The 14,880-nt window shown below is 43.4% G+C and overlaps 1 protein-coding gene and 1 long non-coding RNA gene across 11 annotated transcripts in view; one reads left to right on the forward strand and one right to left on the reverse strand.

Moving 5' to 3' along the window:
* Nucleotides 1-3,926: 3,926 nt before the first annotated feature.
* On the reverse strand, nt 3,927-6,586 carry LOC128327008 (uncharacterized). Its single transcript, XR_008308401.1, has 2 exons — nt 6,450-6,586; nt 3,927-4,366 (listed from the first exon to the last, which is right to left on the reverse strand). It is a non-coding gene; the product is annotated as an uncharacterized LOC128327008 (long non-coding RNA).
* Nucleotides 6,587-6,931: 345 nt separating this feature from the next.
* TMPO (thymopoietin) overlaps nt 6,932-14,880 on the forward strand; it is a 33,297-nt gene continuing 25,348 nt past the window's right edge. For all 10 annotated transcript variants that reach the window (XM_053255048.1, XM_053255049.1, XM_053255050.1 and 7 more), the window contains exon 1: nt 6,932-7,287. In XM_053255048.1, coding sequence (XP_053111023.1) covers nt 7,024-7,287 — 264 coding nt within the window. In that variant the 5' untranslated portion in view covers nt 6,932-7,023. The remainder of the gene's footprint in view (nt 7,288-14,880) is intronic.

Raw genomic sequence — 14,880 nt, forward strand, 5'->3', positions numbered from 1 at the left:
TTCACTGGTTGCATGGAAATGTATTTCGTTCCATCAAATTCACTGAGTTGCATTCCATGCTGGATGGCAAAGACCAGAAAAGGGCACCTTTGCTATGGAAGTCCCAATAAATATCTTAATCATAGTTTTTTGTGTGCATTCAGTCCCCATAAACCACACATCAAGTGTGCTAATCCCAGCTAGCCCATACAACAAATTAGGAAAAGTGTGGAATCAGTACAGGTGGAACAGAGATACAGTGATGCAAAACCCATTCCTGTTCCATTTCTTTCTGCCATGCAGCTGTTAGGCATAGCAGCCCTGCCAGAAACAGGTTAGCCCTAGGGCTAAAAGATAAATGTGGAGTGCAACAGTTTGTGTGAAATCACATATGCTGTACAATATAGGATATCATATATCCTATGGCACTGTTTTACAGTGGTTCCGCTCCTACCTCTCGGATAGATTCCAGATGGTGTCAATTGGAGACTGTTGCTCTTCAAAATCTGAGCTTAAGTATGGTGTCCCTCAAGGCTCCGTACCTTCTCCACTGCTTTTTAACATCTACATGAAACCACTGGGAGAGATCATCAGGGGATTTGGAGCTGGGTGTTACCAGTATGCTGATGACACCCAGATCTATTTCTCCATGTCAACTTCTTCAGGAGGTGGCATATCCTCCCTAAATGCCTGTCTGGAAGCAGTAATGGGCTGGATGAGGGAGAATAAACTGAAGCTGAATCCAGATAAGACGGAGGTACTTATTGTGTGGGGTCAGAACTCTAGAGACAATTTTGATCTGCCTGTTCTAGATGGGGTCACACTTCCCCAAAAGGAACAGGTTCGCAGTCTGGGAGTACTTTTGGATTCACACCTCTCCCTGGTTTCTCAAGTTGAGGCGGTGGCCAGGGGTGCCTTCTATCAGCTCCGGCTGATACGCCAGCTGTGCCCGTTTCTCGAGATCAATGACCTCAAAACTGTGGTACATGTGCTGGTAACCTCTAGACTTGACTTTTGTAATGCACTCGATGTACGTAGTCTGGAAACTTCAGTTGGTTCAGAATGCGGCAGCCACGTTGGTCTCTGGGTCATCTCGGAGAGACCATGTTACTCCTTTACTGATGGAGTTACACTGGCTGCCAACAGGTTTCCGAACAAAATACAAAGTGCTAGTTATACTGTAACTTACAAAGCCCTAAATGGCTTAGGCCCTGGGTACCTAAGAGAGCGTCTTCTTTGTTATGAGCCCCACCGCCCATTGAGATCATCTGAGGAGGTCCGTCTCCAGTTACTGCCAACTCGTTTGGTGGCGACACAGAGACGGGCCTTCTTGGTCACTACCCCAAGACTGTGGAACGCTCTCCCTGCTGGGATGCGATCCTCCCCATCTCTGGCAATTTTCAAAAAACACCTGAAAACCCTTCTTTTCACCCAAGCTCTCTCAGCTTCCTAAATTGTGGGGGTTTTAATTTCTGGTTTATTTTAAAATTCACAACCCGATTTCGGGGGTTTTAATCACTGTAATTGTTTAATTGTTGTTTTAAAATGTTTTTTAAAATTGTTAATTGTTATATTGTTTTTAATTTGTTTTAACTCTTTACTATTTTAGTGGTGTGTTTTAATTGTAAACCGCCCGGAGCCATTTTGGAAGGGCGGTATACAAATCAAATAAATAAATAAAATAATAATAATAATAATATTGGAGGTCAGCCAGAAAACCAAAAAGAAAAGAAAAAAGGAAGGAAGAAGAAAGTCAACAGATCAAAAAGCATGAATGTTAACAGATCAAAAAACGTGACACACACCCCTGCTGCTGAAGGACTCAAGTAGTGTCTGACCACCAGAATTCAGGAAGGATAATACTCAGATGTAAACAGTTCACACAGTTAAAAAATTAAGGGTAGTAATGGGTTAATTATACTAACCTGTAAGATATGTCCCCCTGCCCCGTCTTCTGCACTCCCATGTACGTATGAATCTGCTGGCTGCATCTGTTCCCTCTAAGGTGTGCGCATGCTAACAAGCTTTTGGATGTCCACTCTCAGCTCATTTTAGATCCCACTCAGGTTGAATCAGGAAGGCCCCACTTTGAATGCATGTGAGTGCACACTGCCTTGATACTGCCACCCAGAACAAAATTCATTCCGCCCAGAGATGAAAAAAATTAGAGGGACCACTGCTGGCCACTTTATGCATCTGATGAGGTGGGCTGTGGTACGTGAAAGCTTATGCTACAATAGAATGTTTACACTTTATGGTAATGCGAGGTCCTTTGCTATTTTTGCTACAACAGACTAAGATGGCAACCCTCTCTGAAACTGAGCTATGGTTATGACCTGTGCTTATCTGACAACATTTACAGTAATTTTTAAAAGGTTTTGTGGGGATTTTGTTTCTTTTTGTTCTTTAAAACGCATTGGTAGTCAGGAAAGGGCAACAGGAAAAATGGTAGCAGTTCTACTCTCAGAGGCTTGTGTAATGGAAACTCCTTTAACATATCTCTTCACAGTAGCCCAATGTTACATTCTAGGATGCTGGAAAAGGGCGCATGTTCCAATTTCAAGGCACCCTAGGAGTATTGAAAGACATAGGGTATGAATCTGATCCATGACACTAGCAACTACTTATCTTCATGATAATTATTAGAAGTCATTGAGCCGGGTCTCACAATCAGTGAGACCCGGTTTTTAATGGTAAGCGGGGAGAGCGGGCTAAGCCCACTCTCCCCGCAGACGAGCAGGGCAGGAACCCTGGGCGGCCGGATCAGCTGCCCACACGACTGCCGGCTCCGTGATGGAGCCGGCGGGGGCTGGGAGGATAGGGGGCCGTGCGGCCCCCAGAAGCTCCAGTATGCCCTGCGTGAGCGCACAGGGCATACTGGAGAGACCCCCGAACCGGGAGGCTGCTTTTCAACCTCCCGCTGGGAGTCTACTTATGAGTAGCCGCTGCGTGGAACCACACCGCAGCTACTCACAATTGCTTAAACTAGGTTTGCGGAGCACTTGCTCTGCAAACCTGGTTTAAGGGGAGGGTTTGGCGGGTTAACCGCCAGGAAGCCACCAGGCTCGCTCCTACAATCAGGCAAAATCGAGCTAGGCTCCCCTAGCCTGATTTTGCCTGATCGTGGGAATAACTCCAACATCTTAAATCAAAACCATGATTTTCTTTGGCAAATCTTAGTGCAGATTTTAAATCCCAGCTAACTTGGCAAAGAGGCACCTTTTAACGTGGTGATTCTCTTTCATTTAGCAGGAGGAGAGTAACTGGCCCTATCCACCCCCAGCACAGTACCTCCAGTGACTTTTGTTGGTGACTATCTTATGTTTCTTTTTAGATTGTGAGCCCTTTGAGGACATCCATCTTATTTATTTATTATTTCTCTGTGTAAACCACCCTGAGCCATTTTTGGAAGGGTGGTATAGAAATTGAATAAATAATAATAATAAAGTTATTCATTTTTATAAAGACATTTTATATCAAATGATAGCCTGCTACCTACATTCTGCCATGCATGCCTTTGATAAATATATTATGTAATTATAGTGAATCGTAGTTTGTAATGTTTTATTGGCATATCAATTTGTATGCCTCATGTTGAGCAATTATGTGTTTCATACAGGTTGCCTCACAACTGAGCTGTTAATTTTTACCTGATAAATTAATCATAAATCATAATGTATCTTCTTTGTTCATCCATCTCTAAAATATTTAACCAGAAATGCAGGATGTTTTATAGTTAGATGAAATAATTTATTTTTATCTAATGCCTAAATGTATTAATCAGATATGAGGGTGTTGGTTTTTTTAATGTACATGAAACATGTTAGCATGAAGTTTATAAACTAATCTGGTAAATTCTTATTAGTAAATGGCATACATGAAAATCCAAAAAAGTAATTTTGCTAGAATTTCTAATTTTTAAACACAAAACTTGCACAATGCAATAATAAATGAAAAATTGTTTTTATTTAGATTCTCATTAAAAGAATCAACATTGATAACTTCCGAACACCTGTTTGAAATTACCAAAAAGTTCATTGTTCCTTCACATTTAGGGAAATCTTTTGATCTCTCTTTCTCACATTCCTTCAAGTTCAGACATTCTGGAAGCATAGTAAGTTTTTTTTTAGATGACTTTTGCCTTCAACATGCTTCACATTTTTAGGCAGAGATTCAACTTCTTTTTATCAACAGATGAAATTGTCACACATAGTTCTATCAGCCCAATCCTAGACATAGTTATTCAGAAGTTTAGTCCCTGTTATTTCAATGTAGTTTACTTCCACATAAGTGTCCATAGGATTGAATCCTTAATGTGGTTATTTGTGTGATGAATTACTTGGTCATGGCCATGTGCTGGGATTGCAGTTCTATATTCGCTGGAATTCTATTGAAAGGTGAGACAGATACTTTGTAATCCATTATACCATCATGTAGTTTAGCAGAGCATAAAGACAACAGAAAATATACAGAGAGTGGTGTCCACACTAACCAGCGAAAGCAGCAGAAAAAAATTAAGTAGGCCACAGAACGAGAAAAGTGCATTTCTGCTCTCTTGTGCAAAGCTCTCCACCCTTGCAAAGCCACTTTGTCAGAGTAAAGCATTCTAATCTGTTTCTCTATGATGTAATTGTATTGGACTTCAGAGAACATTCAGAGATCTGAACCCTTGTCAGTATTCTAGTACCAGGAGTGCTGTACTATTTGCTCTTTCTGAATGTGTAGTTCAGCTCTGAGACACAGTAGTCACAAAATACCCCTGCCATGTGATGGCAGCCATGGCTGGCTCACTGCTTGTCTCCTTCATGACTAGCCAATCATGTAAAGCAGATTGTTCTACGTGACAGATTATTATCATTATTTACATTTTATATCCCGCTCTTCCTCCAAGGAGCCCAGAGCGGTGTACTACATGCTTGTTTCTCCGCACAACCTTGTGAAGTAGGTTAGGCTGAGAGAGAGGTGACTGGCCCAGAGTCACCCAGCAAGTATCATGGCTGAATGGGGATTTGAACTCGGGCCTCCCCGATTTCTTTTTCCTAAGCCATAACAAAATTGTTGTAGGAGGTATATAATAGCAAGGCACAAAATCCATGATTCATTAGGTGAGCAGCTATAGGTGAATAGACTTGTCATATCGAAACATGGGGAGCAAATCAAAGCACATTTTTATGCCACCCCAACCCAAGGTCTCATTGCAAGTGTTGTGTGCACAGGCCCTGAATCCATCCTTCATGGGGCAGATTGTAACAACTTGCCTCTCCCTCAGCACAAAGCTGGAAGCTGTGCCACACTCCTTTACTCACCAGTGCTGAAGGACAATGGGAGATGCTGTCTGGTTTTGGAAGGGTTTTTTTAAATTCTCCTATCCCTGCCTGGCTTTAAAACTTAACTATTCCCTATTTCTCTTTTGCATGTCTCCTGTTTGTCTCACAGTGATTACAGTGAAAGAGTCCTGCTTGCTGTAGACTGGGAATCAGCAACTAGAGCTGCCAGCCAGATCTGCCCACCTGAAGTAAGTATACTGTGTGTTGCCTCAGGGGTTAGGAGGGACTGGTTTCTGTGGCAACAGAACATATTAACAAATCACTGGGACCTCTACCTCAGAACCTATTTTAAAAAGCAGCTGTTGAAGAAATCAAGTTTCTGACAGGGCTATAAGTTTTCTTTATTACCAATTAGAGAAGACCAAAGGGGTGGTTTCTTTACTTTAGGTGGTCACATTTAGGCAAATATTGACCACCACTGGCATAGAATTATTGTGGTATTGACTTCAGAAAACGAGACATAATAAGGGTGTGTAAGCTTGTAGGTGCAGCCATAGGTGGTGAAAGAAAATTCAATTTCCATGTGAAAAACAAAACAGGAGGTGGGTGCTGCAAGATCCATCATATAGTTAGTATAAAGAATTCTGGCACTCGTCCCTGCTGTTCCCTAAATTGGTAGGACTAGGGTTTGTTTGTTTTTAACACTGTTTACTTCAATCCGTTAAAATAGTATAGATTTTGTTTTCAAAAGTAAGCTTTTAATGCCGCTGGGTATACAAAGTTACAGTAACAGCAATAAATTATCACAATTTCGCCAAATCTGGAAGGGAAAAAAACCCCAATGCCTACCAAGCAGTCAGTGCCAAAGCCTACTGCTTCTTTTTATGTAATCAAAAACAAGTGGTCATGCAGCGTGTACAGATTTTTAACAGATCTGGCTGGCGCACGTGGAGTGAGCATGCTCGACGCATTTCATATAGTGCGCTAGATGCTTTGCGCAGCATATTCTACCAACAGCGGTCAGGATAGTAGCTCCCAGGATGCTGCTCTAGGACTAAATGATTTACCAAAAGAGCACACGGAAGGAGGAGGAGGACTGAAGCTTTCTACTGTTTAAACCACAAACTAGAAGCTACCGACTCCCCTTGAGGAGCGCCTGCAGTAAACAAAGGCAAGGCTGCGCACGTTTCTTTCCTCACTCACAGCGGGCGCCTGGACGGCTTCTCGGAGAGCAGACGCCCCTCCCCACCTCCGGCGGCCCCTCTTCCTGTCCGGAGACAATCTCTGTAGAATTAGTTTTTGTTATCTTCTCTCTCTCGAGACTCAGAATCCCTTTTGGCATTGCGATCCGGAGAGCAATGAAAGGCTCCCCAGAAGGCGGCCTCATTTCTGGCATAGCTCCACCCTCCCCTCAATCATGGCGGGAAGGAAGGGGGCCACTTGGCACACAGAAAAAAACCTCCACTCCCGCCTGAGCCGAATTTAAACTGCGTGTCGGCCGCTCGCGCAAGGTACGGCTTCTGAGCCGAATCCCCGCGCGACTCCTCTCAACCGCACAGCCAATCACGGGACAGCTTTGTGTTTCAGTCTTCCAATCTGAGCGCACTTTATTGGCGGGCGTTCGTTAATACGCGCTGTAGAGGGAGTTCGGGTGCGTTGTGTGCTGGGCAGATTGTTCCTCCCTCCCGCCCCTCCTCTTCTCCCCCTCCCCCCTTTGTTGGCGGTTTCCTCTCTTGCTGTCTCCTGGGAGGGCGGCGACAAGAGCCCGAGTCTGGCGATGCCCGAGTTCCTGGCGGATCCGTCGGTGTTGACCAAGGAGAAGCTGAAGAGTGAGCTGATCGCCAACAATGTGAACCTGCCGAGTGGCGAGCAGCGCAAGGACGTCTATGTGCAGCTCTACTTGCAGCATCTGACCGCCCGCAACGCGTCCGGAGCCTCCGCGCAGCCGGACTTCTCCAGCGACGAGGAGCGGAGGGAGTCCACGCCGTTTGCCGCCAGGAACCGAGGAGGCGGGGGCTCCCCGGTTGCCGCCGTGGGCCGGGTAAGCGCCACCGCCTCCCTTCCCCTGCTTGCTGAAAGAAGGCCGCGTAGAAGGGGAATGGATCCTGCCATTGTGGAGTGGGGCGGGGGGCGGTGATGTTTTCCCGCTTTCTGCGTGAGGGGGCGGTGCCATGCTTGGTCTCTGGGAGGGAAGGGAGCGCGCGCGCGCGAGCGAGGGGATCTGCGCCCTCAAGCAGGCGGCGAGGCAGAAAGTCGGGGGCGGGGTGTGTGTGTGTGTTCGCTTGGAAGCTTCCAGCGGGGGCCTTTAATGCCAAGTGTGTAGGGTCGGTTAATAATCGACTGGTAGCCGAGGATTGGGCCTCTTGAAACTGCGGCGACCCTGCTCTCGCTCTCCCCCCCCCATCTCACACCCGTCTCCGATTACCACGCAGACTCATCCTTTTATCACAGCGAGGCCACCAGTTCCTTTTCAGCCCTGAACCTTTACACGCGGCCCGCCGAGCAAGCGAGGTCTGGCTGTAGAACTTCAAACTGGCAGGAGGCGCGGTGTGTGTCTCTTGGCTGTACGCCGTGCCGTTTACACCAGCCCGGCGCCACTCGCCACGTGCAAAACCCGTACCAGGCCGGTTGCCAAGTCCGGGCGCCTCAGGCCGCGATCCTAAGCATTTTTAGCAGGGAGTACCGTCCGTTGAAAGCGGTGTCCCTTAACTCGCGAGTGAGCCAGAGGTTTAAGCTGCGGAAGTTTTCCGCGGCGGATACTTGTGCGTCTTGCTTAACCCATTTCAATCTGGGGATGCTTAAAGACTCCAGCCAAAACTTCTTAAAAGTTGTGGCTTTTAAAAGTAGGACAGCAAGAGGTCTACATTGTTTGCTGTTCTCTTGTTTTTGCCTGAGCAAAACTGCGTTGACATGTTTTGTGTAAGTTAAAAGATACAACTAACTTTTGCTCCCTGTTCCGGATGAGAAGCGGTGTAAGATATGCACAGTGACAATTCATATAAGTACTACTGTTATTACAGTATGCAACGTTCATTATGGACTTCTTTCTCTCCAGTAGTGAAGGACTGAGCATTAATCGTTGCTGAAACAGTACATTGAGAGATTTTGCTACTTCCTTCTATTTGTGTGTTGAAAAGCTGGAGGAGCAGAAATCCAGTATTAAAACTCCTCTGGAATAATAGATAAGTGATTTGCTTTTAGAGCTAGCCATCAGCATTTACAAGCAGTAGTACCAAACCCAGTGAGAAAGCCTCTCCAGGGGGCATTACTAACCAGGGAGTTCTGTGCTACCATGCCTGGTTAATGCAGTGGTTGCTGTGTTTGTTCTGATCCTGCTAGTTGTTTGGGTTAGCAAGCAATCAACATATGGATTGCATGTGTCTGATGGATGCTTTGAATTGGAAGTGTTTTCTGTCTCTGTGGCTGGTTACAGTGTATATAGCAGAGATACATGTTTATATAGCAAATGTAGAAAAGTTAACTTTGGTATATGCTGAGAGGCTTATCATCCCACTTGTGAAATCTGGAGTAGCCTCTGTGTATTCATTGTACCACTTCGCTCATTACAGACCTAGCATTTTGATAAAATAATTGATGAGTGTTAGTGTGTACCACAAACAACCCTTCTGTGGAAGTGATCTGAGTTCTTCAGTTAAAAAATAACTTTGGTGTCTTTTCTTCTTGAAAATCAGTTGGGTGTGAGTCGTGAGATCTTAGTTTAGTAGATATTGTAATGTTAAATGCAGACTAACAAGAATGTGTATGCTAATAGTACCTAATTTTTTTACCTTGCTCAAGATGTTGTAACTCCATTAAGACATCTTATTTGGGCAGCCTGTTTTATGGTGAGTGAGGCAGGCTTTTAAAAAAAATTATAATGCGAGTGGGGATCCACAATATATGTTGCAGTGTAACCTTTACATGTAACAGGAGTGTTTCTGTTCAAACATCTAGACAGCCTGGAATAGAAGTCTTGTAGCACTTGGAGTAGGAGGCATTTCAGGAGTTGGAGGAAGGAAGAATGACCCTTTTTTCTCCTTTGCTCCCCCTTCTGAAACCTTCCCCTGCTGTCACATACAGCACTACAAGGCATAGGTTTGGGACTGGCTGCTAGTACTTTGTTGCTATAAGCCTGTTATGTTCCTGAAGAGCCAGAATAAGAAAGGAGGTATCCTTTCCTCCCTCCTGAAACTTTGTATATTTGACTTTGTGGTGCATATTCCCCCAACCCTAATCTCTATTTTCAGGATAGTTGGAATAAACTGTTAAGATTTGAGCAGACCAATTTCCTCCAACTCCCTCATTATTCTATAAACCTTTGTTAAATGTCAGGATCCAAGGTTGAGACTGTGATTAGTATTTAAATATAGAGATGTTAGAATAAACCATGTTTGTTAGCCTTTTGATTTGTGTTAGACCCTTTATTTGTTATGCTGGGTTTCTAACACTAACTTTGGTATTACATCTGAGTGGTAACTTGGGGAGAAGTAAATGGATACAGTTGAAACAGTTTCAGTACAATAGCTTCAATGGTTTCTTATTCACTACAATGTAGGGTCAAATGCTTAATGACTTCTGAGACAAAGTAGCACTCTTAGAACTGGCAAGACTGTACACCACCTCTTATATTTCAGACTTGTATTCAAACCCAGGTACTTATATAAAATTGCATCAGCACATCAACAAAGGCTTTACTTTCAAGTGACTGTTTAGAAATAATAAGCTTCTTTAGACTTTCAGCATTTTTACTGGGATACAACCTTCCTGGATATATATCCTGTGTAATCAACCATACACATTGAGCATTTTACACTTGATAGTCAAGCTTGCTCTACAGAGGTCATGCCTGGTGTGCAAAACCCCACTAACCTCCCAGTTGCACCCTCAGTCCTGCTCTAGAGTCCCTAACTGAACTGTCCCTGTCTGAACTGCTAGTTAACTCTAACTGAATTTTATAGAATGGAATGGAACTCCATTCCAAAGCCCCTCCCTTGGGCATTATCTCCAGAGGCGATTTTTATGTTCTAAATTCCTCTTGATTGACAGTGTTTACTCCCAAATCACCACATTAGGTCACTTCTTTAAAAATTGACAGAACAGTATACGTTTGCCTATACAGGAAGTCTCTCAAATATTTAGAAACCACTATCTTGTTTTGTTTTGTGGCTATTTTGGGGGGGTTTTTTAGTGGCTCAGTTTTGCTTCCAAATTGATGGGTTCTTGACCACCCAAGTATGGTTTTGGTAGGAATTATGGATTTGTATCTGCAGGTCTGTAGAAATTCCTATCCTATGAGCTCTAGTTTCACCCCTGTGAGATTCTGGGATGACTTTCTAGTTCTTATCAACTGTTCTTAAAAATCAAGGTGAAAATACCCAATTGACAGCAACCAATGAAATGGGGGGAAAGTGGCAATGTTGTAGTAGGATGTTTGCTAATGTTTTGGGGAAATCAGGGTTCAGGTCACAGCAGAGTTGGTGTTTAGATTCAGGGCAGTAATCTGATTACTAACCTGCTGGTGTAAATCTGTTTTTCTTGGGCAAGTTGAACTTTAGGCAGCAGGCAAATATGTATATTAATAATAGAATCTGAGTTGATTTGATTAGGCATATTTTCTGCCTTGCAGTACAGCAGCATATTCCCCTGGTGTGCGGTGAAACCTGCTAGAGACAATAGTAGTAAAGTACTTCCACTGTCTTCTGATAGTATCTTCCTCATTTTTCACTGTATAAACCTTTGAGAAATGTGTGTGGTGTTAGTCTTTAGTAATATGATGGCTTAGCAAGTAGTTGACAAGCAAGTTCAAAATTTCAGTTTAAAGTTGTTTCTATGTAGCAACAGTTTGTGTGCATAATAGTCGCATAGTCTTGGTAACTGTATACAGTAATAATTTACTGTGTTTCAGCAATAATGTTCTCAAAGCAGTCCACATAACAGGAGGCAATAAGAAAACATTTATTTATTTATAATAAAAAATAATTACAGATTATTTAATTGTTTTATGATGTTTTTAATGGTTAATCATTGTTTTATGCTTTATAATTTTTGTTTTAATTATTAACTGATTTTAATGGTGTTTTAATGTAAACTGCCCTGAGCCTTTTGGAAGGGCAGTATAAAAGTTTTAATAATTATATATATACACACACACCGCCTTTCATTAAAATGATTCCTTGTCCAAAGGAGCACTCTGTCTAAAAAGAAACAAGAAACCCTAACCAACAGCACCACTGGTGGGACAACTTCCTTGACTGAATAGGGTCAGATGCCTTCATTTTTAAAAGTGCTCTTTATTCAGTTAGCAGTGTTGTGGAGTCTGTCCATAGTAAGCAACCCTGTGCTGTGGGTTGCTGTATAATAGGTCTCAACAGATTTTTCTTTTTAGACTCTGTTTCATGGGGCAAGTAGGCTCACTTCCAGCAATGCCCTCTGCTCCTTGGAAGGAGGGCTGGACTTGCCACCTTGCTTGCTTGCTTCTCCTGGTCATATCTGTCTGACTTAAACATGGGATGGACCAGCAGGAGGGAGAGGGAGCTAGCAAGCAGGATGGGGTAGGTTGATCTTTTCTCGCCCATCACATCCCTTTGGCTTAGGCAGTTAACACTGCCTAAACTCTGACAACATCCTGCTTGCCTTGCTTGTTCACTCCACAGCCACCACCTGACTCGGTTGCCACACTTAAATTTCCAGGTGCCATGGTGAGCTGGTGCCTGGGAATTTTTGAGCCCTGTTGTATACCAATGAAGACTAGTAAACAGATTATACATGTTTATACAGTGCATAATACATTTCATAAGACACTTGGAATAACTTCTCCCCCACAAAAATGGCCGTTGTATTGGCATCACTTACCCTTGTTTCTCCAGAGGTGTCTCTCATTTTTTTTTTTTAAACCAAAAAAAAATTTTTTTTTTCATGTTCATGCTGCCCTTTGTGCTCACTCCGGCTCCTGAAGCAGCTTGCCTCAAGCAGGACTGCAAGAGATGCTCTGTTCTGGTGGAAGGTTCTTCTGACTCTGGTGCCTCCGTCTGGCTGATTGCTGAAACTGCAAGCAGTTTTACTCCCTGTCTTGAAAGCTTTGGCCCAACTAGGTTATTCTTAGGTGATTAATTTGCTCATTTTGTTTCTTATTGCAGAATGGAATAGTCATGGGTTAGTCTAGATTAAATAGAGTTAAATCCAAATCTACTTTGAAAATCAGTAATCATTATTGGAACAAATGATTTAACAAATGTAAATATTTGGTCACTCTTATGATTACTACATGAACATCTTTCTGTTGAAAGATAAACTGTTGCTTTACCTTTTGAAAAGCTCTAACGTATGGGCATGTCTCCTTCCCTAAATATATACCAAGGCTCAGTGAGCTGGTGCGATTCATAATAGGACTAAGAATATGAATTCTAAGCTGGGAGTCCCTGGTTCAAATCCTAGCTCGCCCTTCACAGGCCTCAAGCTCACTCACAGACCTCCAGTTTCTGTCCATTTTATGACTTGTGTGAAATACTAAGGATACTAGCTGACAGAATGAAGAAAATTACTCAGAGTAGTCATGTTGAAACAAAAAGGACAAGTAAGATGTAGCAAAAAACTTATTGTCCTGTTTTCATTGGGACTACTTTGAGTAATTTTTCTCATTCTGTCAGCCACAAGTATTGTTGGAGTGAGGGGCCGGGGGATATTTTCCAGAGTTCTTACTGTACTGTACTAGAACTTTGGTGAATTTTTTAAAGGAGACAAGGAAGACACATTGTTGAAGAACAGTACTTACTCTTCTCCCTCCCCACCCTTGTTGAAAGGAATGACAATATTCAGAGATCTGCCACCTGCTTTACAACCTCTATAGTTGGTCATTCAGGGATATTTTAGATGTACTAAAGGCATCTGGTGACACTATACCAGTCTTAATAGCCCTTGATTGTGCTTATTATGAGTCTTGGTTTTAGAACTATACAACTCTGAGAATGGTGAACCATTTCGGAGTATTTTGAGAACTTGATGTGTGTTGCTCACAGTAATGGGTTATGTACCTGATTGAAACAATGTCAAGAATATTCTAGAATTTTAGCCAAAGAACTGGCACTCTTATCTCCTCCCCTTAAGAGGAGATTTGTGGTCATCATTTTATTTAAGAGGAAGAGCAAAGCACCTTTCTGCTTAGTTCTCTTCTGAAGCCTATTAATTAGGCTAAGGGGAGGAGTATGATGAGCTTCAGCATGTAGCCAGCCAATCAGGAGCAGAGGAGAGGGGTCTTCATTCAATCTCCTCCCTCCCCTTCTGCAGCAGACACATCTTTGAGGACATGTCGGCTTCAAGCCAGCGATCCTTGGATAGGAAACAAATAGTGTGGCTACAGTGTGGAAGGCAGGGAGGTGGCTCTGAGTTACTGACTTTGAGCCCCACGAGTACCACGTTGGGAATCCCTGAGTTACACCACTTGCTGCCTATATTCCTGTGTCATAGTGTGGCTTCTGGTTTCTAGGGAATTTAGTAGGAAGTGGTTGTAATATTGTAATGCAGCACAATAAGCGTCTGGTTTGACCAGAGGGATTGAGATTCTTATTGCCATATAAGCAGTAGGTTCCTCAAATATCATTAGCCCTAAGGATAATTGTCAGAAGGCATTCAAGGCCGCAAGCTTAACAGGACTTGGTAAAGGATTGGACAGCTAAAGTAAGCCTGGGGTGGGGGAAGGGGAGAAACAATCCTGTTTGTTGCAGGTGACCAAGTGGTGAATACTTCTTATCAACCAGTTATGTGTTAAATCTGTAGTAGTTTTGAACAACTATACTGGCAAAGTAAAAGAGGAAGCCCTTCTGGAAGCCAGGGTTGCTCCATTATTGTGGGAACTTGTGGTATTTGTAGAAATTCTTCTTGTAACCCCAAAGAAGACAAGTTTCCAAAATGGACTGAGAATGTAAAGATAAAAATAAATCCTACACATAATTTTGTTGGAGTCCTGTCTCTTTTTGCTTTGCACTTCTATATTGACATAGGTTTTTTAAATAATGTGTGTACTTAAGTTTGGGGATGAGGGATAGATTGGGACTTCTGTTGGTGTACCGATTGCCCCGCTGCCCAACTGAGTCCCTTACTGAGCTCACAGACTTGGTCGCGGAACTCGTGTTGGAGTTTGAACTCGTGTTGGAGTTCTCCCAGACTCTTGGTGCTGGGGGACTTCAATATTCGTTTCAGGACCAGTTTGTTCGGGGCAGCTCAGGAGTTCATAGCGGCCATGACAACTATGGGCCTATCCCAAGTGGTATCTGGACCGACACACATTGCAGGTCACACACTTGATTTGGTCTTTTACTCTGATCAGGGTGGTGTTCCATGGGTGGAGACCCCTGTGATCTCCCCATTGTCATGGACTGACCACCATCTGGTTAAGGTTGGGATTACAGCAACTTCCCCCATCTGCAGGGGTGAGGGGCCTATTAGAATGGTCCACCCAAAGACGTTATTGGATCCAGTAGGATTCCAAGAAGCCTTGGAAGGATTCAGTGTTGGTTTTGCTGGTGATCCTGTTGATGCCCTGGTTGAGAATTGGAACAACTTGCTCACCAGGGTGGTAGACATGATTGCTCCTAAGCATCTCCTCTGGCCCACTTCAAAATTGGCCCCTTGGTATACG

This window comes from Hemicordylus capensis, chromosome 5 (assembly GCF_027244095.1).
Source record: "Hemicordylus capensis ecotype Gifberg chromosome 5, rHemCap1.1.pri, whole genome shotgun sequence".
NCBI classification, from domain to species: Eukaryota; Metazoa; Chordata; class Lepidosauria; order Squamata; family Cordylidae; genus Hemicordylus; species Hemicordylus capensis.